This window comes from Peromyscus leucopus, chromosome 1 (genome assembly GCF_004664715.2).
Source record: "Peromyscus leucopus breed LL Stock chromosome 1, UCI_PerLeu_2.1, whole genome shotgun sequence".
Lineage (NCBI taxonomy): Eukaryota > Metazoa > Chordata > Mammalia > Rodentia > Cricetidae > Peromyscus > Peromyscus leucopus.
The window spans coordinates 152,959,970-152,987,637 of NC_051063.1; the positions used below are offsets into that span (position 1 = coordinate 152,959,970).

Consider the following 27,668-nt stretch of genomic DNA (forward strand, 5'->3'; position numbering starts at 1 on the left):
AGACCAAACATTTATATGATTTATGTTTTGAGACAGAGTCTCATCTATAGCCCAGGCTGGCCCTAATTTTTTTTTTTTTTTAAATCTTCCTGCCTCAACCTCAGAAGTGCTAGGATTAGCCAGGCATAGTAGCACATGCCTTTAATCCCAGCACTCAAGAGGAAGAGGTAGGTGGATCACTGTGAGTTCCAGGCCAGCCTGGTCTACATCCATAGGAGAGCACCAGTATAGCCAAGGCTACTTAGACCCTGTCTCAAAAAAAAAAAAAAAAAATGCTAGGATTACAGACTCCTTCCATAAAATATGGATCTCATATGAGATATGGATCTCGTTTCTATATATAAGCCAGGGACACAAATTATAGTTTCGAATAAACTTATTTGTATATTTACATTGAAGTAATAAGTTTCTTAAATATGTGACTTCTTAAATCATCTTTTAAGAGAAGCCTCTGGATTCCACTTAAGGACCGATCAGCCCTGGAAGAAGATGACCTTGAACTCCTGACCCTTCTGCTTCTGCTTCAAAGCCTTGAAACTACAGGTGTGTGTCTCACATCCCAGTTAGTTGTTTTCTTTGAGACAGGGTCTTTGTTGTGCTTTCCTTGCTGACCTCCAGCTCTCAGCCTTCAGCTAGGCAGGCTTCTAAACACCAGGGATTGGAGGAGTTTTTCTGGCCCTATCTCTTTGCCTTTCTTCCCACAGCCCTCAAGGTCACCCTCATTAATTGCATGTCTCTCTCTCTTTTCTTCATCCTCAAATAGCTTAAAATACACACACACACACACACACACACACACACACACACGCACACGCACACGCACACGCACACGCATGCACACATGCGAATACCTGTTCTTCCTTCACCATTTGCTGAGGGCTCTTTAAACCTGTGTCGGGGTGAGGTTACTCAACTATGGGAGAAATGATGCTGAGACAGCTGAGCCCACAGGGCCAGCCCTGCCCTGCCCGGCTGTACCCTGCCGTGCCAAGCTCTGCCCCTGCTCCTGCCTCTCACTAAACCGTAATAAAAGCTCCTCTACCACGGCAACTCTGAGGCCCAAAGAACCTGTTTCTTTCTGTAAAATGACTCTCAAAAAGGAGCAAATACTGTTAATGTTGTCCTTGAGGATTCTTTGAGGAAGAAACTCATAGAAGAGCCCATTAAGAAGTGGAGAGCACTATAAAACAGCAGGATATGATAGCCTCTTTCTCAAAAGATAAAACAAAAAAAAATAGAAATGGAAATATTTACACAAGGAAAAATATTCAAACAGTAGAGATGTGGTAGGAAACCCACTTCCTTCCTGCCTGGGACTGATTCTCTCCATTTTCTAGGTCATCTTCTGGCCCGCAGCCTTTCTTTCAGCTATAACCCTTATGTAAACAAGCCTGTTTGTATGAATATACTCTAAGCTCATTTTCTAAAAAAACTTAATTTTCAATCTGGTGGTGGTGGCGGTGGCGGCGGCGGCGGCGGCGGCGGCGGCGGCGGCGGGGCGGCGGCGGCGGCGCACGCCTTTAATCCCAACGTTCAGGAGACAGAGGCAGGCAGATCTCTGTGAATTCGAGGCCAGCCTGGTCTACAGAGCAAGTTCCAGAATGGCCAGGGCTGTACAGAGAGACCCCGTCTTGGGGAGAAAAAAAAAACCCACAAAACTTAACTTTCTTTTGATGGTAGGGATTGAGCCTAGAGCCCTACACAGGCTCTACCACTAAGATACACCACCAGCACCTCAGATTCCCCTTATTTTAGAACATATTGTACTGTATTTTTTCCCTCTAACAATATATCTAAGCGATCATCCTAGGGATATTTTTTATATATATATCCTTCTTTGTAGGGGTCACAAACTTTTCCACTCCAGTGTCTAACAGACATTCAGAGTGTTTCCAACTTTTATTTTCCTTCATTACGTTTTTTGAATTACATTCTAGTGTGTATGGGGCGGTGAGTTTAGGTGTACATGCTGTGGCATGTGTGGAGATCGAAGGACAACTTGCAGGAGTCTGTCACCTATCTCCTTTCACCATGTGGGTCCTGAGGATCGAACTCAAGTGGTTGGACTGGTGGCAAGAGCCATCTCACAGACCCAGTCCTCTGCAGGAAATAACTGTCCAAGTGGCTCTGCATATACATGTGCATATTTTGATAGATCTAGAAAAAGAATTTCTACATCCAAGTAGTTACATTAACATTTTAAATCAAAAGTAGTGAGAGTGGAACTGGAGAGGTGGTCCAGCATTAAGAGCACTTGTTGCTCTTTTGGAGGACGAAAGTTCAGTTCCCAGAACCTACTAATAAAGACTTCTATTGGTTTAAACTTGTGCCTGAGTATCTTCTCTGGTGGATACTCCACAACAGTAGGAGGCAATCCAGTTTGGCCTCTGAGTCTTCTTTCCACGGATCCACGTGAACCTGCACACCCATATATAGAGGCCAGAAAATGGTAGCATACACCTTTAATTCTAGCATTCCAGAGGCAGAGATCCATCTGGATCTCTGTAAGTTCAAAGCCACACTGGAAACAGACAGGCATGGTGACACACACCTTTAATCCCAGGAAGTGATGACAGGAAGCAGAAAGGTATATAAATCATGAGGACCAGGAACTAGAGCCTGGTTAAGCTTTTTAAGCTTTTAGCTTTTAGCAGCAGTTCAGCTGAGATCCATTCGGATGAGGACTCAGAGGTTTTCAGTCTGAGGAAACAAGATCAATTGAGAAATTGGCAAGGTAAGGTTGGATGTGGCTTGTTCTGTTTCTCTGATTTCTTTTAGCGTTCACCTCAATACCTGGCTCCGGGTTTGTTTTTATTAATAAGACCTTTTAAGATTCGTGCTACGAGGGGTCCAGCCTCAAAGGACTGAAGCCTTTCAGTTTAGCCAGTTAATTTCTGTACGCTCAAAACAACCTGAAAGGAGCTCCCAAAGATACAACACCAAGTGCAAATTCCTCAGTTTCTCAAGTACCACGGTTTTCTGGTTTCCTGGACCAAGTTTTGCATAGGCCTTTGATCCCTGGGAGACTCTCAGACAAGAGTCACATAGGACTAGAGAAACAAAGGTATGGGTTAAACAAAGGATGGATTAGGGCGAGGTGCTGCTCTCTGGAGCCGGGCCAGAAGTAGCTCAGCAGGAATGCAGCCACACTCTTATGTGCCAGTCTATAATAATGCAGTTATTTTATCTCTTGAGTCTCAGCTCTTTTTTTTTTTTTGTTGTTGTTGTTTTGCTTGTTTGTTTGTTTGGTTGGTTTTTGGAGACAGGGTTTCTCTGTGTAACAGTCCTGGCTGTCCGGGAACTCACTTTGTAGACCAAACTGGCCTTGAACTCACTGAGATCCGCCTGCCTCTGCCTCCCAAGTGCTGGGATTAAAGGTGTGCACCACCACCACTGTCTGGCTTCAGCTCTTTATCTACAGCAGCAAATAAGTAGATTGAGTTAGTTAAGATTGAATCTACCGGCCGGTGAGAAGGTTCAGCAGGTAAAGGTGCCCTTGCCAAACCTGAGAGCCTGAATTCTGAGTTCAATCTCTAGGACCCACATGGTGGACACAAAGAATCAACTCCCATAAATTGTCCTCTGACCTCCACATGTGGTCTGTGGCACATATTCAAAAGTACACACACACACATAATTTTTTTTTACTTAAAAAAAGATTAAATCACCTAAGATTTAATCAGACAATCCCCATGAAGTACTTAGCATATTGCATGCCAGATATCATAACATGAATTAGGAACTTCTTATCCATTCACTAATGTGCATGAGCAGAGAAAAATATTCTGGAGATGGAACAGTGATGGGTAAAGGGGTTTGTTCCTGTTTTCACAGATCTTCACATTTTGCCTCAGAGCCAGTAATTAGGGGAAAAAAAAAAAAAAAGAACACGCGTTAAGTATCTAATTACAAACTGTGAAAGAAAATACTGGTAGTTGTAAGATTTTATAAAAAAGAACTGGATCTGGGCGGTGGTGATGCACGCCTTTAATCCCAGTACTCGGGAGGCAGAGCCAGGCGAATCTCTGTGAGTTCCAGGCCAGCCTGGTCTACAGCGCGAGATGCAGGACAGGTATCAAAAAACTACATAGAGAAACCTTGTGTCAAAAACCCAAAATAAACAAAAAATAAAAATAAAAATAGCTGGAGTGATAGTGGCTCAGTGGTTAAGAGCACTTGCTGCTCATCCAGAGGACACAGACTGGATTCCCAGCATTGACATGGCAGCTCACAACCATCTGTAATTCCAGTTCCAGGGGACCAGGTGTCCTTTTCCAGCCTCCATGGGCAATAGGCACTGCATGCACATGGTACATAGACATACATGTAAGCAAAACACTCATATACATAAAATATACTTTTTAAAGCACCTACAAAAGGAAATATGTTAGGCTAGGAAAAGAATTAAGATGCCTGTGGGCTGAGGAAGAGGAAAATTAAGAATTTCAATTCTGTGATATGGCGAAGGCTTCATCTTGGTCTCTTATCCAAACCTCAAGTGATTGCCATTCCGACACAGCAGTCAAACACCAGTTCACAGAATAAGGTCTTTGGGTTCACTCGCCCCTTTCAACGGTACAAGAATTGGTAAAGAGTGCAGCCACCCCCACAGTCCAGTTTGGGGTATTTTCATCACATCAAAACGATCCATGGCCCATTCCCACCCCTAGAACCAGGTATACCTAGTTATTCACGTGTGCTTTATTGAGACAAAGTGACCTTGCAAGCTCAAGACAACTCAAACGAAAGCCAGGCTAGGCTCCCAATGGGTGCTCGTATGTTCTGCAGAGTCAAGGCTGGCTCGGTATGTGACTAAAGGCTTTTTTCATTCCCTGGGCAAAAAAGCAGCAGGCGCCTCTGTGATCTGAGTAACTAGCATCCGAGGACCAGGCGAAGCCGTGTGCGCACGCGCAGCTCGGGGGGGGGGGAGCGGATAAACGAAACCGAAATCTCCTTGTCCAGACCTGTCGGTCAGGTCAGCTGTTAGAACGCCACCACCTGGGATCTGTACACCCACGCGTGACACCTACAGAACCCACACCTGGAAGGAAGACCCTCCTCTTCTCCCCGCACCGGCTCTCGCCCGGAGACCCTCGGGCTGCGAAGATCGCCAGGCGGAGCGTTCTCCCGCTTAGCCACACCCCTAGCTGCTATATTGCGTCTGATTGGCTGGTAAGAGCTTCAGACCCGCCCATGTGAGCCAACGCCAACAGCCACGTACGCCTCTTACGTGTCTCGCCCCCGAGAGCGGAAGTTGCGCGATACCCGCAAGCGCTGCGGCGGCGCTGGGCGTGTGTGTGTATAAACACATAGGCACTGCATTCAGTGGCAGCGCGGGGGCGGCGCACGGCATTAGAAGGCGCCGGAAGTGTCCGTGTCGAGGGGCGGCGGGAGAGGAGCCACTAAAGCAAGCCAGTCAGCGGGGCTAGGCGCAGCGGTAAGACTCGTGTCCGCCGCGTCCCGAGTCCCCAGCCCAGCCGGGCTTCCCTCTTCGGCCCGACATGGACTTCAGGGAAATCCTCCTGATCGCTTCCAAAGGACAAGGTGTCAACCACGTACCGGTGAGTCTCCCGGCTTGCAGTAGGAAACCCGGGCGTCAAGTTCGTTTGTGGCGGGTGGAACTTCTCGACGAGCGTCTTTCGGCCTCGGGGAGAACTTGGACGACGCCCTTTTCTGGAGTTTATGGGGGAGATTTGGGTACAGAGGGGCTGGCGATGCGAAAGAGGAGCTTTTCTTGGCGTTGGTTTCGCGGAATCATGTTCCCTGAAAGGTGGACTTTGCGGCTTGGGGGGTTTTTAGAGTTGCGCAAAGTGGGTGAGTGAGCCGCGCCTGGCAGAGTGCTGTCTAGCAGTAGTAGCATACGGCTTCAAAAAAACTTCAGCCCCTAAATTGAGGACCAGTATAGTCAGGAAGCTCGGGGACTTCAAGGACTTCGCATGATACAACCTTTTGGGTCTTTTTGCGGGTCTAATGCCGGTTTTATCGTGATTTCTTGAAAAGGTTCTCTGGTTCGTGGCCCCACCCACTGAGCCAAAGATGTTATCACCTGTCAAGGAGGTATCTTATGTTGGAAAGAGAAGTTCAGGGTATTTCAGAAGACCTAAGGCTGACTGTGAGGTGGTTTGGTTATGTGGCCTGCTGGTGTGTGGTAGACCGTTTATTTGCCTAAGGTGCGTAAGGTCCTCGGATCAATTCCCTGTTCGAGCGGGTTAGGCAAAGCCGATTTCAGCTTTCATTTCCTAGTGGACTTCCAGATTTTTATAGATTCCGTTTGCTCGGTTCTATTATGATAGTCTCAGAGCTAAATGCTGAAGTGGTCGGACGTCTGGTTTCTGGGGTTACAGCTGTTTTGCATAAACGAACCATTTCTGGATCATCAGAAGGTCCCCACAGCACAGCTGTAAACCGATATTTCGCGTTGTGATACCTGCGGTTTGATCAGTGAAGTGTCCGACTCAAAACACCTCTCTTAGAGTCAGTCAACTAGAATTTGAGATTTCATGCGGACTCTGCATTTCCTAGTTTTGTATATTGCAGTATCTTTTTTCCTCTCTTGCCACTTCTTGTCTAATCCAGCCTATTTTTTACTCGTTTGAATATATTAATCTAAAAAATGAGTAGTTATTTGTATATATGTGGCATATACACATATGATTTATATATTATATGTGTATATATATGTATATATATGTATATATATATAAACAGTCATCTCCCATCCTGATAATAGTCACTCAGAATAAGCCTTTCTCTACACCACAACTCATAAGCCTTGCAGGTTAAAGCTGTGGGTGCAAAGCCTTTGAAACCTAGAGCAACAATACTTTATGCATTTGTAGATTTTCTAGTCAAGTCAGTGTTAAGTCTAATAACCATTCATATTTGAATAATTATTTCATCTTAGATCTTCTTGAATTTCGAGAAAGGTTAAAAAAATAAAAGTTGCCGGGCGGTGGTGGCGCATGCCTTTAATGCCAGCAGTTGGGAGGCAGAGGCAGGTGGATCTCTGAGTTCGAGGCCAGCCTGGTCTACAAAGCGAGTTCCAGGAAAGTTGCAAAACTACACAGAGAAACCCTGTTTCGAAAAACCTAAATAAATAAATAAATAAAATAAAATAAAAGTTACTAGCTTTAATGGCCAAGACTTGTCTTGTGGAAGAATCAGAACCCAGATTTTAAAAGCCAATAGCCTGGTGTGGTGGCTCACACCTTTAGTTACAGCACTTAAAAAGGCACGTGGATCTCATCGAGTTCAAGGCCAGCCTGGTCTACACCATGAGTTCCAAGACAGGGCTATATAGAGAGACCCTGCCTCAAATAATAATATTAATTAATTAATTAATTAAAAGCCAATAACTGCTGGGAGAAAAGCAGTCTAATATTCCAAAAATTTCAAAATACATGGTATTTCAGAGTTCATGTTATTTGTTGCTCTGTGATTGCACTAACAGGAAATGAAGAAAGGTAAATTGGTGAAGTAATTTGAATTTTTTTCTCCCACCCCTCGTAATTTAAAATTTAATAATTGAATAATAGACATATTTTATGAATCATCCTCTTCCCCCAAAAGAAGTAGTAAACTTAGAAGTTTGACTTAGTTTGCAACATTAACTTCTTTATCCCCACCCACCCCCCACCCACGCACACACAGGGTTTCTCTATAGTTTTGGTGCCTGTCCTGGATCTCGTTCTGTAGATCACTTGAAAGGTACAGGCAGAACATCAGGTGTTCAAGATCCTTAGCTACAGAGTAGTTTGTAAGCCACCTAAGCTGCCTGAGACCATGTTTCTAAATAACTAAGAAAATACTACTATCCGACTCAGGAAGCACTTTGGTAAACACACACACACACACACACACACACACACACACACACACACACACACACACACACCCCTGTATGTCATGCATAACATGACCTACTTGGCCTAAATCTGCTTAGGGAATCAAGGCCTTTGCAGTAACTGACAGCATCCCTTTGTGTGCTTGGTCCTCTCCCCCTTTAGCTATCTTCTCCCCTCACCTTCTTCTTGGATCCTATCAGAGTTGACCCTCAGACTTTAGGCTTCAGAGCTCTTAGACCATACCTTTACTGAAGAAAGCCAGTGTGGCTAGGATGGGTTAAAAGCCAAGAGGTTAACATGTTGGCCTGTCACAGGTGTAGGTGTCTGTTGTATCTGGCTGCAGAGCTACAGTTGTGTACCCCTTACCTGGAGTGCTTGGCACTACAAGTGTTCTGCATGTCAGATTTTTTCCCCACAATTTTGTGATGTTTGTATAAATATAATGAGATATGAGGATAGGAATGAGGTCTAAACACAAATTCATCTCTTTCATATATTATATATATATATATATATATATATATATATATATATATAATTTATGTAGTTTGGAGGTATTTTTAATTTTTTATTCTTTACAATTTCATACACAAAAATAATAATTATTATCCTCCATTATCCTCTCACCCCTCTCTCCCTCTATGCCTCTTCCTCCCAAGTCCCCCTCCTACTTTCATGGTGTGCGTGCGTGCGTTTTCAATAGGGTCACTTGCATGAGCATGGGTGAGGGAGGCATGGCAGTTTACCAGACTCCTCCTCCCTGAACAACCATTACCCCCTAGCTCTGCACCCTTTATTTCCTACTTCAAGGAGCATTGGGGCCCTGTCTTAAGTTACTTTCCTATTGCTGTGATAAGACACATGACCAGGCAACTTGCAGAGCAGTTTATTGGGGGCTTACAAGGTTAGAGTTCATGACCATCATGGCAGAAAGCATGGCAGTATGCAGGCAGGGATGGTGCTGGAGCAGTAGCTGAAAACTTACATCTTGGTCCACAAGCAGGAAGTAGAGAGCTAACTGGGAATGTCATCTTATAAAAACCCAAAGCTCAACCCCAGTGACACAGCTCCACCAACTGGGGACCACATATTCAAACATGTGAGCCTACAGAGGCCATTGTCATCCAAACTACCACAGGTCTCATGAGCCCCTCTCCCACACTTGATTTTGGGAATGTCGGTTCCATATTGTGTAGATTTTGTACAGGTAATCACAGCTTGAAGATTCCTTTTGTACAATATTTTTTAAACAGTTTTCTTTTTCAATTTTTTATGTATATGGGTGTTTTGCCTGCATGTATGTTTGGGCATGATGTGCATGCCATGCTCCAGAGTCCAGAAGCGGGCATTAGATCCTCTAGAACCGGGGTTAACATAGGGTTGTGAGCCTCTGTGTGAGTGCTGGGAACTGAACCTGGGTCCTTTGCAAGAGCATTAAGTATTCTTAATCACTGAGCACTTTAGAGTGTCTCTGCATTACTTTAACCCATGCTGTGAAAACAAATATGAAATTTTCAACTTCTTGTGTCCTGTTGTTAGAAGGATCAGAGTTTGATTGGGTGTTTCCAGGTCCTGGGCTTTTTATCCGGAGTTGAAAATAAGGGCACACACAAACATTTGCAAAAGAAGCACGATAATTTTATTTAGAGCAAGGCAGTAACAGTACAGATTAAAGACAATACGTGAAAGAACAAGAGTAAAAAAAGATACTCAGGGCCTCAGGATGAAGCCTGTGGAAAGGGGGCCTGGTTTACTATGGATACAGTTAGGATAGTTCTTTGTTTTGATTGATGGATATGTTATATAGTCATTTCTTTGTGCATGTCCCTCCCCATAATGCATGTGATTTTAATCCTGTCCATCCCCCAATTATGCATAGGCATAAAATGGTAAATAGAAATTCTTCCTAAAAGATCACAAGATGATGCAGTTTTTTCTTACTGTGCATGCACTCAAAACCAGTTTAAGCCTGATTGGTCTTTCTAATTGTCATAGCTGGTAAACTGGAAATACTTTTGAATAAAAATGGTAAATTTAATTGCTACCAGGGGGCTGGGGCTGGTAAAATATACCATTGTTCAGAGATGAGAGACTGTGTAGCCCATGCAAGTGGGGGATTGTGTGGTTCTGAGGTTGTTAGGCATATTGTCTGCAGTGGGTATGTGTACATAGTATGTGCAAGTAAAGGAAGTGGGCTGCCAAGTACATTATTCCAAGGGTTTATGAATAAGTCAAACTAAATGGGATCCCAAACTAAGCTGTCTCCTATGATTTTATGTGACTTCACTATCAGTCCTTAAAACATCACAGATTTTGGAGCATGTTGGATTCTGAATTTTTGTATTAAGGATGTTCAGCTTTTACTAGCATTTCCCTCATTGTTGTTTTTAAATGAAACAATCATCTTAATGTTTTAGTTAAAACAAAGATAGGATTGCATCATGTGTGAAAGTATTAGGCATACACTCTTTTCTCAATGGAATTCTGAATACAAAAATAACAGCCCATCAGGATGATGCAACCATTGTCACTGGCTTTTTTTTGGTAGGATTTCACTCTGTAGCCATGGTTGGCCTGTGGTACTCATTATGTAGGCCAGGCTGACCTCAAAAGAGATCTGCCAGCTTCTGCCTCCCAAGTGCTGGGATTGTAATGGTTCCTTGTGAAGAACAGTGTGGGCAAACAAAAGTTTTTGCTGCAGTAGTGATTGCTCTACAGAAATTGGAGCTTGGCCTTGCAGTAAGAGCTGGCAGTGACATCCCTGCTGTCCGACAGCTGCTCTCTGGTATAGAGCAGTACTTCCGAACCAGTGCTTTATGGACAAGCTGCTCTTCCCCTCTTCCCCTTAACACCTTAGAGAATCCCTTTCTGAATAATGGTGGTAGCAATTAACATCCATTGTGCTGAGCCTGTGCCAGGTATTGTTCTAAGCACTTCGTATGTTAATTAATTTAGTCACCATAATGAGCACATGAAAGATTTTAGAGATGGCAAAACTGAGGCCTCGTGAGGTAAAGAAATTGCCCAAGGCCACGCAGTGAGTTATATTGGTCATACAGGATTGGTTATAATGAAGGAGGGGACCTAATCCAGCACAGTACTTCAGAGTTCCTGCTCTTAACCCTGTCCCTCTGTTGAGTGGAGGCAATGTATTGAGTTTGTCATCTTCCTAGGCAGAACTCAAGCTCCTTGCCTCAGCGCTTGTTTAATACAGCTTTAAGGAATAATATTGTTGGATTTTTATGACATTCTCAGTGTAAAGATGGAAAGATAATATAAAGGCCAAAGCAACAGCATTTAGATAGAAACCAGTGGACAGCAATGACCAGACCACCTGAACGGGCCCACCTGATCTTATCTGTTCTGAAGCTAAGCAGAATTGGGCCTGGTTAGTACATGGATGGAAAACTGGTAGACAGAGGGATATTGGAAGTCTGTTCTAAAAGAGTAATCACTCTTCCAAAGGAAGGGAAAGGAGGAGAATATAGGGAAGATCAGTTATAGACCTGTCTGGGGTAGATATGCATGGAAATTAGGGAACTCCATTTAAGATTGAGGTGCGAGCCTAAGAAAAAGTGTTGGAATCAAACAGAAAGTGAAGTGTGAAAACGTTTGGTCCTGAGTCAGAAGAACTGCATTCAACGTGCATTCAGCTACAAAGCCTGTGCCTAAGTACCAGGAAAACATAGCTATCCTTTTTTAAGGCCATTTCTAACAAAGAACTCATTTGATAGGTGATTTTATATTAGATTTGAATGATGCGCTAAAGATTGAGCCAGGGCCTACAGCATGCCAGCAAGGGCTCTACTATTGAGCTCCACTCCAACCCTAATCAAGTGTTTTACAAACCTTATGATAGCTAATCTTGGCGTTTAACACCATAGCCAGCCTGAGTAGATGCTCTCCGGATGTTTTATTCCCATTGCCCTTTTCGCCATCCTGCTGAGCTTGCTTAATGTGAAGAACTGTTTTCCTGCATTTGGTCCTGACTAATGTCTTGAGAAGGTGTTTAAAACTTTGTGGTGTTGGTTAAAGTTAAGAATATATTATTTGACTACTCTAACCAATACTAAGTGATGTAAAATCATCAGAAAATTTATGTTTTCTACGATTACAACAGTCTTATTTCTCTTAAGGAGCAGTTTGGGGGGTGAGGGGGAGTAACATGCTGGTTCTGACTGAGCACACTTGCTGAGCAAGGTTTCCAGACTGCGTGCTGCTTCTTAATCTGATCTCCACAGGATGGAATCAATGGGAGGAATATGTTTTTAAATGGCTTGGTATTTTCTACGCCTGTTGACTTTAGAATTACAAATCTTGGCAAAATCTCTGGTGCTATACTAAATGACAGAAGTGCCACTATTGTGGATCATTCATCAGGGTCCAACAAAGTGATGAGGTTGGCTTTGCAGGATGATAAAATGGATATGCTTAGGATAAAAGAAACTTGTCCAGCTGCTTCTCATGAAGGCCAGACAATGAAGCAGCCTGGTGCCTTGAATCAAGAGTCAGAATCAATGGGTGCGTCTTGGTGTGCTGTTTCTATAGCTATGCATGGCCATCTGATGCAGGGACGAGTCAAATGACTCTTCTGCCTTAAAGAAAACACAGTGTGCTCCAACCTCGGCTTTTTTTTTTTTTTTTTTAAGCATCATTCTCTACTATGAGGTAGAGGAAATTTTCCATCAAAACCTATTTTGATCTGTTTGCAGCCCTTTTTGGAAAGGTCTACTGAACTTAGTGTTAAGATACATGTGTTAGTTATTTTGCGGCGCTCTTACCCTGCAAGGAAATGTCACGAAACACAACAGAATCCGCTAATAAGAGTTTTATTAAGATGAAAGGGACAGAGAGTGCCCAGGCCTATGGAAGACACATGTGTAGAAAGGAAGAAGAGGAGAGAGAGAAAGCCGGGAATATGGCGCTGGCTTATAAAGGCTGGGCGTGCACAGGTCGACGTAACTACTCCACGCATGTGCGTAGATCACATGGCTACGTTGCACGCTTATGTAACCTTGCAAAGTCACGGATCCTGGTCACCTGAGATGCCTTGACCCAGAAATGTCTATTTTGACCTGGAACTGGCTAGGCAGAAGTGTCCAGGTCTGCCAGGCATATGCAAGCATGCCCAACCGTGGGAGCGTGTTGTGAATCCATCAACATGATCATAGCAGGGTGGTAGTGATCATTGCCTTTAATTCCAGCACTCGGGAGGCAGAGACAGGTGGATCTCTGTGAGTTCCAGGACAGCCAGAGCTACACATAGAAACTCTGTCTTGAACCCCCCACCCCCACCCCGAAAAAAGAAAGAAAAGATATATATGATCATATACCCAAGAGAAATTTAAACATATATCTGCCTAAAACTGCACACAAATGTCACAGCAGCATTTTTTATGAAGAAAAAAAATGGAAATCCTCCAGCTGGCCAGCTGGTGAGCAGATAATATGCTATGTATCTATACCCTTCGATATTACTCAGCTCTTGAAGGAATGAGCTCCTGACAAATGCAGCATGTTCACTCCATTATCAGTCAGTGTTCTCCAGAGAAACGGACAATTAGGAATGAGTTGTGATTATTTATGGGGCTGGCAAATCCAAAATTTGTATGGAAGGCCAGGCAGCCTGGAGTCAATACCGTCTTCTTGGGGTAGTTCTCTGCTGACCCCCAGACCTGAAGTCATTGAACTAAGTAGGGGACCATAGACATTTATGGAAGTTAATCTGACTGCAGATGTTAATTATATCAGTAAAATTCTTTCAGGCAGCATAAGATAAGCGCCTGGTTAAATAGTTTGGTACTGCAACCAGGTGAGCAAACAGAGTTGACTGTCACAGCAACACTGTAAGATTTCATTTCTTTAAATGTGTAGGATAGACAAATGCATGGAGATAGAAAGTTCACTAATAGTGGTAGGTTGCCAGACTCATCACTTAAGTGACTTCTTTTTGAGGTGGTTACAGTATTCTGAAAACCAATGATGATTGCTGTGGAACTCTGAATATGCCAAAAAGTATTTAAATTGTGTGATGCTGCCTGTGAGCTGTGTGTCTTAGTAAACTTGAATCAAGTGTCATCATATTCCTGGTAGTTTCTGGAGGGAAAGAGCTCTCAATTCAGTTTACAAAGATGTGGACTAATTAAGGGGTCTGATTGTGTCTTAGCCTGGGTGACTAGAAAACAACTGGAACTGTCTTGGGATTTCTCTGTCAGGGATGAGTCAGTTGTCAACACTGCCATCATGCAGGATTTTCAGGTTGGATGAGGCCTGCCTTCTTGGCCAGCTGCTTTTTTAGTTGACTGATTTAGCTGGAACTTGAGCTTGTTTCAAGATACATCGTATTTGGCAGCCCTGTAGTAAGCAGATCCCTTGGCTTTCCTCCAAGGATGTCATACACAGGATGGGAGAGCACTGGGGTTGACAAACTCTGTCATACACAGGATGGGGAGGCATTGAAGGTTACAAACTGCTGGCTTTTCCCACAAAGATGACTTTCTTTTACTATCATGACAAAGATTTAGTACATAAAAAGGATGTCTGTCTCATACAACGAAGATGGGGGACACTTTAAGACTATTGTTTTCAGGGATGGAATGTAGCCCAGTAGTAGAGTGCCTGGCATATGTGAGACTCTGTCTTCTTCAGCTCTGTAATTAAAAAAATGAAATAAAATGCTGGCCCATAGATTATGTGCCATGGTCCTAGACATGATGATTAGCTGTTTATCATGCTTCTTTAATAGTAGATACTTAAGAAATTGAAATATTTTTCTTTCAAGATTCAGTCATTCCTGTTTTAGTCCTTTTTCTCTATGCATTTACTTAACAACCAAAGTCCAGAAAAACACCATCTGTTCCTAGGCAGCATTGGTGATCTTGGTGAGACGGAAACCAGTCTAAAGGAACTTGTGTAGTAAATTAATATTTCATAAACTTAAATGCTACTGTTAAAGATTACAGAGAACTGGGCCCTTTGTGTAGAGTTCTTATTTTTCTTTCCCTTTCTTCTCCCTCCTTTTCCTCCCTCATTTTCTTTCTACATTTTCTGCAATATTGAGACTTGAACTCAGAGCTGGTACATTTTAGACAAGCACTCTCCCACTGAGCCACACAGCCCAGACCAAACAGACTATATATTCTGAAAGTTGAATTGCTTATAGCTTTAATTCTGCTTTTGTTTTTAGAAAAGGTATAGTTTGGCAGTGGGGCCTCCCAAGAAAGACCCCAAAGTTAAAGGTGTCCAGTCGGCAGCTGTGCAGGCTTTCCTTAGGAGGAAAGAAGAGGAGCTTAGACGGAAAGGTATGTGCTTGTGCCTCTTCTCAGTCTCAGTGTCTGCACCAAACCCATCTTGGACTCAAAGTGTGTGTTTGTAAAAATATCCTAACAGGCTAATAAATTTGGGGATGATGTGTATGTGTCTCTGGGTTAACTTTATGGACATGTACACATGCACACATGGGGGTGTGTGTTCGTAGGTTGGCTATTTGTATTGTTTTATCTACCCCCACCCCACCCACCCCCAAGGCTTTGTGATATTCACCTGTCATCTCAGGTATTCACCAGGCTGAGGCAAGATAACTCCTTGGGCTCAGGAGCTTCAGGGCAGCCTGGACAACATAATGTGATGGGAGAGGTGTACACATGTGGAGGTCTCTCCCATAGCAAGGCCTTATCTCTTGAGGGGAGGAGGGAAAAGGTGAAAAGGCCTGGTGTAGTGACCATGTAACTCTCCATAACAAGTCTCCATTCTTTACCCTAGTCCTGACATTGTTTTAGGTATTCACTGATTCATTCTTAACAACTTTAGTGGGTGCTGGTGTTCCATTAACTTGGTGTGTATTTCTGAGCCCTTTTTTACATTTAAAGCAAAAACCAAGTCCCCTACTTGCTTGTTCATAGAGAGAAGCTTATATATGACCCACTTGTGTAAAAATCTCTCATTTTGTTAGATGACTTCCTCATTTGACTCCTAGAAACTGGAAACTATATCTCAACATTGTGTCTTGACTGTGGACTGGTGTCATATGAGCTATCCTGAGACAGTTGAAACAGTGTGTTCTTGTTTTATTCATTTCAGCCTTAGAGGAGAAAAGGAGGAAAGAAGAGCTAGTGAAAAAGCGAATTGAGCTCAAACATGACAAGAAAGCAAGAGCTATGGCCAAGAGGACAAAGGACAATTTTCACGGTTATGACGGGACTCCTATTGAGGAAAAGTCAAAGAAGAGGCAGGCAGTAGAAAGCCACCTGAACCAGGGAACTGACCAAGAGTATGAGATGGAGGAGGAGGAGTTCCTAGACTACAGTCAAGCTGAGTTGGAGCAGGAATATGAGGAGGAGCCAGAGCCTCCCAAAGCTGAAAGCAAACCAAAGGCCCCCCTTAAAAGTGCCCCTCCACCCATGAACTTCACTGACTTACTGAGGTTAGCTGAGAAGAAGCAGTTTGAACCTGTGGAGATCAAGGTTGTGAAGAAAGCAGAGCAGCGGCCCATGACTGCTGAAGAACTTAGGGAGCGAGAGTTTCTCGAACGGAAGCACAGGAAAAAGAAACCTGAAACAGACGCCAAACTACCTCCGCCTGTGTCCAAAAGGGCACCGTCTCATAAAGACAACACGGGCACAAAACCCAGCAAGGGTTCTGCGGACAGGCAGCTTTCTTCCAAAGGATTGCCCTTGCCTCATGCTGAAAAGAAATCCAGACCCAGCACAGCCAATGAAAGACAAGTAGCTTTGTCTTCATCCAAATCCATGCCAGGAGAGAGGACCAAGGCAGGATCTGGTAGTAGTTCCCAACCCTCGCTTCGGGAAAGTCACAACAGACCTGTCTTCAATGGGGCTGGAAAGCCTCACCCCAGCACCTGTTCACCAAGTGTCCCAAAGACTTCTGCTAGTGGGACTCAGAAATCTGCTTCTGAGCACAAAGCCAAAAAACCTCTTCCTTCTCATCCCAGCCATTCCAAGCCTGGCCCCACAGTTCTCTCGCACAACAAAGCTAAGAGTCCAAGTATCAGACAGCCAGGCAGCAACTCTGGCTCAGCTCCTGGGAGACCTAGCCCAGGGACAGCTCGGCCTACAGTTAGTTCTGGCACTATGCCTAGGCACCAGAATGGCAGCTCCAGGTCAGGACTTGAGCAGTCAGTCAGTGGGATCAGAAAGCTGGCCAGCAATGCACATCCCTCTGGACGAACAGTCAATGGCACAAATGGGCCTGGACGACCTGCAGGCAGCTCAACTGGCCCTGGGCGACCCCTCAGTGGCCCTAGTGTTTCTGGAAGACCTGTGAGCAGTTCTGGAGGTCCTGGGAGGCCTGTAAACAGTCCACATGACATCCGACGACCAATGAGCAACTTAGGCTCCTCTGGGCAGTCAGTCACTGGCCCTGGGAGGTCCATAAGTGGTTCCATTCCAACTGGACGAACTGTCAGTTCAGGTCCTGGAAGACCAGTGAGCAGCTTAGGACCTGGACGAACAGTTAGTAGCCCAGGTCTCCCCATAAAACCCAAGTGCACTGTTGTCTCAGAAACGATTTCTTCGAAGAATATTGTTAGTCGGTCAAGCAATGGACAGATAAATGGAATGAAGCCTCTCCTGTCTGGCTACAGACCTGCCCAAGGTAAAATTGACCTTCCTCCTAAACAGTATAGTTATCACCAAGCCATCAGGAAAGTACCTAGCTTTATAGAACCAGGAACCCTGTGACCACTTCCACATGCCCTGTAATATACTCACTGTTGATAGTAGAGAAGAGACTTATCTAGGATCTGTTGTTCACACCCCCACCTGGTTCTCTCACATGCAGTAAACTTGGCTCTGATTTGTGAGAGAAAGTAACTACATGGCTGGTGGTTTGGTGGATAGGCTAGTGTTTTACATGAAGACTAGGAGACTTAAAGATGAGATGTTAACACCTGTTGTGTCCCAGCAGCTATTTCAGACTGTCCTGAGTTCTGTTCCTTTAATAGGCAGTGTGAAGAGCCTTGTCGATGGTGCTTTAGGAATCTGCCATCTCCAAGTTTGGAGTCATTGATGGCCCCACCAGCTGCTTGCTGTAGATAGTACATGCTGCATAGGCACTTGTGAAAGTATTTGTTGAGATCTATGGAGAGGATAAAAAGAAACCAATGCCCAAATACCTTGCTTTGGATTTCAGAGCCTAGAAGGTTGTTCTCAGACACTGGTCTGTTGATAAATACCTGTCTTTTGAAAAATTGGTTGGTTTTTTTTCCATTTGTTTTTGTTTTTTGAGGGATTGAGGAAGTTAGTGTTTTAGTTTTTGTTTTTGTTTGTTGTTGTTTTTTTTTTTTTTTTTTTTTTAGATAAGGTAGCCCATGTTGGCCTGGATTTCAATGTATAGCTGAGGGTGACCTTTAATGTCTGATACCCTGTCTATACCCCCTGAGTGCTGGGATTACAGTGTGTACCACTGTACTGGTCTGACTGGTCTGCTGTAGTGCTGGGATCCGAGCCCAGGGCTTCACATATCCTGGCAAGCTCTCTGCTGAGCTGCATGTCCAGGTCTTTTTTTTTTTTTTTTCCTTCTTCAGTTTTTTCAGTTTTTATCAGTCATTAGGCAAAAATAAGCTTTTGTTGCACTCATACCTCTCTTTAAACAATTGTAGTTCTGAAAATGTTTTATATTTGGGACTTTTTCTTTTCTAAAGTATGGTCTTGCATGTTACCCAGAGCTTCTTCAAAGTGCTGGCTCAAGCTCCAGGCCCAGATAGCTGTAGCTACAGGCATGTGCAGGGCTTTGATTTTTAAGAGAAATACAGGAAAAATAAGGAACTTCTTTCAGTATCTTTATTTGATAGAATTAAAAATTAATGATTCTGCCGGGCGGTGGTGGTGCATGCCTTTAATCCCAGCACTTGGGAGGCAGAGGCAGGAGGATCTCTGTGAGTTAGAGGCCAGCCTGGTCTCCAAAGCGAGTTCCAGGAAAGGCGCAAAGCTACACAGAGAAACCCTGTCTCGAAAAACCAAAAAAAAAAAAAATTAATGATTCTATGGCAGTTTGTAACTTGACTTAGTTTCAGAAATTTTACTGATCTTTTAAATCCCAGGAGTGTGTATAGCTAAGCTAGAAAATGTGACAAGGCACCGCGGCATGCATGCCAAGTGAGCCGTAAAGGAGAACGCAGTCCCTTCAGGCACTCCCTCCAGCAGGGGTGCTGCAGGCTATGCTGAGAGCCAGCCGTGTGCTCTGCTTTCAAGGGTGCCGTCTATTTTGGTTTTTTGAGACAGAGTTTCTTTATGTAGCTCTGGCTGTCCTGGAAATCGATCTGTAGACCAGACTGGCCTTGAATTCAGAGATCTGCCTGCCTCTGCCTTCCGAGTGATGGGGTTAAAGGTGTGGGCCACCACCGCCCAGCTATGGGTGCCATCTTAGTGTCAGTTCCTCTGACTTCCAGACGACATAGTCCACTGCAAAAATACCATACAGTGTTCTTATAAGTCATGGCCTTTGTACTTAGGTCCTCAAAGGCTCCCCTTCCCTACTGGCTACAAAAGGCCCCGAGAGTATGAAGAAGATGATGATGATGAATATGACTCAGAAATGGATGATTTCATCGACGATGAAGGAGAACCTCAGGAAGAAATATCCAAGCACATTCGGGAAATCTTTGGCTATGACCGAAAAAAGTAAGCTGAAGATTTACCTAAATGTCAACTTTTTATCATTTATAGAAGAAAAACATTAACAGTAGAGGCATTGAATGCTTAATTAGAAACCTGTGGGGGTGGGGGTGGGGGTCCTAAAAAGATTTAATCTTAGAGCAGGTGCCAACTAGTTTTTAATGTCAGCTTAACATAGGCTAGAGTCATTTAGGAAGAGGGAACTTGAATTGAGAAAAATACTCCCTGCCAGATTGGCCTCTGGGCAAGCCTGTGGTACATTTTCTTTGTTGATGGTTGATGTGGGAGGGTCCAGCTCACTGGGCGGTGTCACCCCAGGCCTAGCAGTCCTAGGTGCTAGAGGAAAGCAGGCTGAGTCAGGCATGGTGTTGCACACCTTTAATCCCAGCACTCAGGAGGTAGAGGCAAGCGGATCTCTGTGAGTTCGAGGCCAGCCTAGGCTACACAAAGAAACCCTGTCTCCAAAAGAACCTTAAAAAAAAAAACCCGGGCGGTGGTGGCCTCCCAGCATATGGGAGACAGAGTTAGGCAGATCTCTGTGAGTTTGAGGCCAGCCTGGGCTACAGAGTGAGTTCCAGGGAAGGTGCCAAAACTACACAGAGAAACCCTGTCTCAAAAACAAAACAAAACAAAACCAAAAAAAAGAAAGAAAGAAATGAGGCTAAGTCATGAGGAGCAAGCCATTAAGCAGCCTCTGCATTAGTTCCTGCCTATAGTTCCTTACCTGCCTTCCCTAGATAATGGACTTATAAGCTGTACAATGAAATAAACCCTCTCCTTCCTGGGTTGGTTTTGGTCATAACAACAGGAATCTTAACTAAGACAGTGCACATAGTAGTTTCTCATGGATTCAGAGTGTTTTGTGGTGTTTGCTTGTAAACTGCTTTAAAAGAGAGCATGAAGCAGCTTCATGTAATAGAAAGAGATGGGCTTTGAAGTCAGAAAGTCATTCACAGAGCCACAGTAAAAGTCATTCTGCTATGGCACCTGCTTTTCTTTGGTGTAATGTTGTGCTGCCTGAGAATGTGGGCCCTGGTCACCAGTATGGGACCATCACCATCCTTGATGTGCCTAGGAGCTTACTTATTAAAACTTCAGGCTCTCAGGCCCCAACCTTATCCTACTGAATGCACATCTGTTTTATACAGTCCCCAGGTAAGGGTGCTACATGTGTTTAAAAGTTTGTGAACCATTAATGTAAAGAAGCAGAGCTTCACCATACACTAGTGAGGTAAACACTTCGGAAGCACTGTCGTATGTGTGTAAGACAGATGAGAGCTGTCACATTTCCTACGAGTAAGTGATTGCACATCTTTAGAAGCCCCTCTGAGAAACTAGGCCATCTGAAAAGCATTAACATCCGAGACACTTGGACAGTGAGAGGAGGAACCAGTTGCTCTAGAGCTGCAGTGGACGCTGGTGAGTTCAGGGCAGCCTGTGAAGCAGTAACACTCATTTCTGGTCACACCATTAACTTACCTGCCTCAGTTACTGTTGGAAAGTTCTCATCTCCTGGTGGTCATAAAGGCCTAATGAGATTAATATGTACACACATTTTCATATTGTGCTTTCAGGATTTTAATGTGAGTATTAAGTGAATGTAGCTGGTTGAGGAAGCCTTACTGGGTTTGGTTCTTTTGTTAATACGGGGTTCAGGAAGAGTTGCCGTGTAAGGATTTAAGGCTTATCTAATTTCTTTACTGCAAAACCGACTTCTGCCCATTGTCTGGCCTTCTCACTCCCAAACCGGGTGGGAGGAATCCTAAAACTGAGTGGTTTAGTTGTAAGCATGTTGCTTTGTTTGTTTAATGAGAGGATGTAGCTTTTAAGAAAATGGAGTTTCTGTTCATTTGAGACTTTGCTTTCTTGCCAGGTATAAAGATGAAAGTGACTATGCCTTACGTTACATGGAGAGCAGCTGGAAGGAGCAGCAGAAGGAGGAAGCCAAGAGGTGAGCAGGAGACTCGGTACATTATATAAAAATCATAAAAAGCCTGCAGCTGCAGGGTTTGAAAGGTGGCCGGACCACACAGTTCTCTGGATGATAGTGCTGCTGGCTGGCTATGAAAGCCTTAGACAGATTCTCTTGCCTTTCTAAGGTTTTCCCATGTGTAGAATGAGAATCTACCACTTTACTCATTGATGCATTGTAGGGATTGAGACAATATGTAGCCAAGGCTGCAGTGTCTCCTATGTAGTACAGTAAAATTAGAGGCCTCTGAGTCTGCCATGGGCTGTTTGTTTTTCTTTGCTCATCAGACTTGTCTCAGTCTTGGAACCTGTAATTCTGCTGCCTCAGAGACCTAGTGGGAGTAAATTAGATTCTCTCCACCTCCTTCTTTAGCTGCCCAGTCATGAACTCCTGAGAGTTTCTTGGGTAGGGGTAGTAATTACTTTGCTTATAGTATTAATAATTTTCCTTTTATAGAGAAATAATTCACCTCAGTCCCAACACAAAACAGCTTTCTTTCTTTTGACCCTCCCTCCTATAACTACTTAAAATGTCAAAATAAGTATTAAGAAAGGAGAATATGGATTATTACTGATAAATGAATTACTGATAAATAAATGGGTTTTTATAGTGCGTGTAGGTAGGTCAGTATTCTTCTACCTTTATATGGGTGCCAAGCATCAAACTCAGATTATGAGTTTTCTTTATTTTTAAATGTTTTTAAGAAGGATGGAAAGATAACTCAGTGGTTAAGGAGAATTGCTCTTATAGAGAACCTGAATTCAGTTCCAACACCCACATCAGGTGGCCCAGAACTGCCTGTGACTCCACCATCCTAGCATTTGCCCTCTTCTGGCCTAGACAGGCACCTGTACTCACATGCACATACCTACACCTTTTTTAAATTAAAAAAAAAACAAAAAAAAAACAAAAAACAGGGCCTCTTTATATAGTCCTGGCTGTCTTGGAACTCAGTATGTAGACTAGTCTGGCCTGGAACTTTGAGATTTGCCTCCCAAGTGCTGGGATTAAAGGTGTACACCACCTTGCATGGCCTCACAATCTTTTTTTTTTTTTTTATTTGAAATAAATTTATATTTTATTACTTTAAATGTGGATATTAAGGGGGGTTTGTCATTCCTGTTGTAAAATCTTTAAAGTGTGTGTGTGTGTGTGTGTGTGTCCCTGTCACATGAACAAACTCATTCATCAGCATAATCCACATGAAAGATGCCAGTCTTGCTTTTTAAAGTTGTAATTTCGTGTACATTAACAAATACCCTTTAAAACAATTTCTCCATAGTTTAAGACTAGGTATGCAAGAGGACTTAGAAGAAATGAGACGTGAAGAGGAAGAAATGAAACGTCGAAAGGCCAAGAAGCTGAAGCGCCATTAGCTGCTCTTGAATTTGTGAATTCTGGTTTACTGCTGCAAGGATTTCCTGCCTTCAGACTGAACTAGCCCCTTATCAGTTTAGATTTACACATGAGCACTCAAGAGGAAGGAATGAAGGAAAGCATACTGTCATTTGCAGGCTATCATTTGAGTATACCATGTTTTCAAATAGTCCAGGGTGGAATCTGTAATACAGATGATACGATGCTTGCCGTGTGCTCTGATGAAGTTAACCATTCACAGGTGCCGGCTTTGATCCTGATAAGCTATGCACGCTAATATGGGGTCACTCACCAGTCGATTGGTCTTTTATTGTTCCTTTGCTACTTTAAAAGGAGAAAAAGATTGATGTGTGAGTAGGGTACTACCCAGATCCCAGTCAGATTTGTCCTTATGAAGGGCCCAGCCCTTCTGTGAATGCTGCCAGCAATAAAGTGACCTGTCCCAGTCTATGTTTGAATTGAAAACCCAGGAAAGAGTAGGCTTTATAATTACATGGATGTCATCCTTGTGACTTTGACATACAAAATAGAATTATATTGTATTCAGCGTTATTTGTGGATTGGATGCTAAGCATTCTTAATTTATATGATTAGGTAATAAAATTTTTCTAAGTTAAATACAAATTTTGCCAGAACAAGAAATATTCTTTTCTATTTTTCCTTTCAGGCTTCCTGTCACATTGACCTTAGTATGAAGTAGATGAGGGCCCTTACTATTATATTGATTGTTTTATTTTTGTCTTTGTTTTTTTTCTAATTCCTTTTATTAAAGAAAGATGGTTATTCAGATATTAGATTTGAAAGCGTAATAGTTTAAAAATCAACAAGTGACATGTGTTGTGGCCCCCTCTGCTTTATTCCCCCCATTATAAAAGATATTTGGGGACCCTAAAGTGCCCCTGTACCTCTTGCTGTTAATAACATTGCATTTTAAGCTTAAATTCCTTAGAAAATGTTAATGACCAAAAAAACCAAAAACTAAATATTTGGTGTATTGAGAGTACCACCTTCTCTTCTGTCCGCATTGCACTTTTATTTCTAACTATGCACTGTGACGAGGTGTGTTTTTCCTGTTGTTGGTGTTGTACTGAGCTGTGAAACTTTAAGTTCTATCCTTCTTAAAGGCAGACCTTCAGACTTGGTCACGAGCCTAGAGTGCATCCAGGCTGATCCAGGGTCTGGCCGGAAGGAAGCCATGTCTCAAGGACAGGCAGCAACAGAGAATGAAGTGGGATGCTAGAGACCTGAAGGTTGAAGCAGTCAGAATTCAGTGTGGGGACAATTCCACAGTGAACCTGGCTGTCTTCAGCTGTTAAGCCATGAGGGATGAGGTGCTGGAGAGGCTGTTCTACAAAGAACTCTTCCTTTTCAACAGGTCCAGACTTTATGTATTTTGTCAATAATGTCTTCATTCTTTAAGCTTGAGCATTATGAGTGATCATTTTTAGCCTTCCTTTGTGGGACCATTTGACCCAGTTCTTAAAGTTTACTCATTTTGAATTAAGTTTTAAACTTTGAAAGTGCAAGGATTTAATTTTAGAGGGTATATAGCACCCTAACTTGCCATGTAGATTTCTATACATTGGCCACAGAAAAGCCTTTCCTATCCCACCGTTACTTTAGAGGGAGTATGATATTCCACTTGATAAATAGGTTTGAAACATTTTATCATTATTTTGCTATCACTTGTGTGTTTCCTCCTCCATGATTTTTCTTGGATAACCTTTTTTCAATATTCATACTCTGGAATCTATAATTGCAGTCAAGATTTCTGGTGACTGAAAGTACTGTACTCAATTACAGGGTGCAGCTATTTGCACAGAAAAGAGCCATTATGCTAGATTAAAGTTTCAGAACTTGGGAAAGAGTCAGGTTGTAATGTCTGTTATGTCTGAGTGCATTTCTGTAACAGATATGCATCAACTTTTATGTTGAAAAAACACAGGAAAGAAAGATTGTAAGTCCAAATTGTATCTTCCATTTTGCTCTTCTGTATTTTCTGACCACTTAGAAAAGCTCACAAGCCTATGAAGAAACAGGAGCAGGCTATTCTTTTTTCAAAGTTTACGAATTAAGTGCTTGATTTTTAATGTATGCTCTCTACTGTTTTGATTTTCAGATTTTGATTCAATATTTGAAGATGTGCCTTTTATTGGGTGATGTTAATTCTTGAATGTAGTAATGTTGTTTCACAATTGTAATGTTACATGATCATGGGTGTGGCATTCTCTAACAAATTATGTGACAAGAAAGTAGTTTTCATAAAACTCGTGGCTCTGATTGCACAGTCCCACTTGCTAAAGCAAAGGGCACTTTCTTTTAAGGCTACTTCAGAACTGGTCTTTGTACTTTCTCTATGCGATGGATGCAGTCATGTCCATTTAGAGGCAGGGTACCACATGTCACACACAGGCAGCCCTGTGTGAGCCATAAGAAAGTTCAAAGATTGTTAACAGAAAGTCTAAGGGAACTCGGAATTTCATTTTTGTAATGGTAACCCCCAAGATTTTCTCCAAGAAATAAATTATTTTGTATTTTATAACTTAAAAGCAGCTAGTAATACATTTCTGAGATATAGCAGGAGACCAAAACATTTTTGGAAAGAGAATAAATATATGGAGAGAGACTGGTTGTTTTATTTTCAGTGTGCTGATTAGACTATTTATTTTGTGAGTGGATGTGATGAAATACATATTCAGGTGTTTAGTGTATGATTAAGAGTGGAATATAGATTTCTTTGAAGTTATTAAATCCATGATGTCTTTTACATAATGGACAAATCAAATGTAAAAGAAGAAAACTTTGACATAGCTTAGCTTGTTTTCTGGTGCTGTTGACCTGCAGAAGAATATACTTTTGCATATACAGGTGAATGTTTTGCAATTTATGTATATAAGAAATTGTAGGCATTAAAATATTTTATTGATATTTTTTCTGGTTTTCATTTATTGATCAAAACTTGAAGCTACTCCATATCACCTGGAACACTGTGCTAGCTAGAAACCTCTGTAGACTTGTTAGGTTCAGAGGTGACTGTTAAAGCTACCACTGATTTCTCTTCCACCACCAGCTACAGTGCCATTGTGTTCTCAGACATCAAGTTAAAACAACTGATAGTGGGGGCCGGCGAGTTAGCTCAGTAGTTAAGAGCACTTGTTGCTCTTGCAAAGGACTCAGGTCCAATTCCCAGCACCCACATGGTGGCTCACAACCAACCATAATGCCAGTTCCAGGGCATCTGACACCCTCTCTTGATCTCCACTGGTACAAGGCATGCAGGCAAACACTCAAAACAAAATAAATTTTAAATAGTAACTGAAAGTGGTTAGAGCAATGAAATCTAGCTTTGTGGCCCCGGGGTTTTGAAGGTTTATTGAATTGAAAGAAAAACAGCAGAACTGGTATGTAATTCTTATCAGAATTATCAGGTTCTAATCACCTATAACAAACGAGCTTGAGCTGGAGAAATGGCTCAATGGTTAGAGTAACATGTAACACACACAACAAAAAGTACACTGGTAAGCCCAGCTCCAAAAGAGACAGGATATCTGGGGCTTGCTAGCTTCCAGCCTAGCCTAGAAAACAAAAGCTTCCAGTTCAGAAAGAGACTTTGCCTGGAAGGAATAGGCAGAGTGATAGAAAGGACACCTGATGCCTTCTTGCCTCTCTGGGTACATACACTCACAGAGACATACGTGGACTTATGGATGGGTGACATTGAAAAGATGAACCCTTAGGAATGTACATGAGGCTAGTGGACACACCCATGCATACAGAGAATATAGATAACTTGATCCACTACAACATGCTGAGTCTAGGTCATGTGAGAAGTACAGGAAGTACTAATAGTGTCTAGAGTCCTAAATTACCAAGAATTGTATTTGTGGATTTTGAATTCATTTTCCTTTCCATAGGAAGTGTAGTCTTAGGGGCTAGGAAAATGAACCCCTGTGTAAAGTGCTTGCCACACAAATGAGTGTCTGAGTTCAGAGTTGAAGCTCCCACATAAAAGGGAGACATGGTGATATATATCTGTAACTCCAGCACTTGGCAGTGCAGAGATGAGTGGATTCCCATGGCTCGCTGGCCGGCCAGTCTCATCAAAATGGCAAATTCCAGGTTCAATGGGAGACTGTCTTAAAAAATAAGGTTGAGGATATTAGAAGACACCAGACATCGACCTTTGGTCTCAGGTGAACATGCAAACATAGCATACATAACTCTTGGTGCAGAACCTCCTAACAATGGTAAGGATACCAAAAACCAGCGTTGTCTGTGTAAACTACAGGTCTTCTTTGCTGGACGTGTCTGTTCTCTTGAACAGTGGAACCATTGGTCATCAAAATATTCTTCACCACCACCACCACCTCACTTAATCTCATTTTTAGAGAGTTTAAGATCCTGGAGCTCAGACTCCTGATTTATTAATTGCTTATCTTATGCTTAGGCTCCCAACCCTGGACTCAAATTCACTGCATCATGTTGAGAGCTGAAGTTAGGTTTTATTTATACAAATGTTTTAAAAATGATAGGGGTCAGGCTAATGGACAAACTACCCAAGAGCTCTTGCAGAGGGCCTGTGTCCATTCCCTGCACCCACATTGGGCAGCTCACAACCAACTATAACAAACACTAGGGGAATCAGAGGCCTCTGGCCTCTAAGGGCACTTGCACTCCAGTGCAGACCTACACATATACCTATAATTAAAAATAGTAAAAATACATCTTTTAAAAGGATCATTGGGCCAGGCGGTGGTGGCGCACGCCTTTAATCCCAGAACTCGGGAGGCAGAGGCAGGCGGATCTCTGTGAGTTCTTTGCCTTTCAGGTGAGGGAGATACT

The 27,668-nt window shown here is 42.9% G+C and overlaps 1 protein-coding gene across 1 annotated transcript; it reads left to right on the forward strand.

Annotated features, from left to right (window-relative positions):
* Window positions 1–5,279: 5,279 nt before the first annotated feature.
* On the forward strand, window positions 5,280–25,757 carry Spty2d1 (SPT2 chromatin protein domain containing 1). Its single transcript, XM_028860270.2, has 6 exons — window positions 5,280–5,561; window positions 15,031–15,145; window positions 15,924–17,456; window positions 19,315–19,483; window positions 21,351–21,428; window positions 22,732–25,757. Exons 1-6 carry the CDS (start codon window positions 5,502–5,504, stop codon window positions 22,823–22,825), a joined length of 2,049 nt encoding a protein of 682 aa, XP_028716103.1. The 5' UTR covers window positions 5,280–5,501; the 3' UTR covers window positions 22,826–25,757.
* The last annotated feature ends 1,911 nt before the right edge of the window (window positions 25,758–27,668 follow it).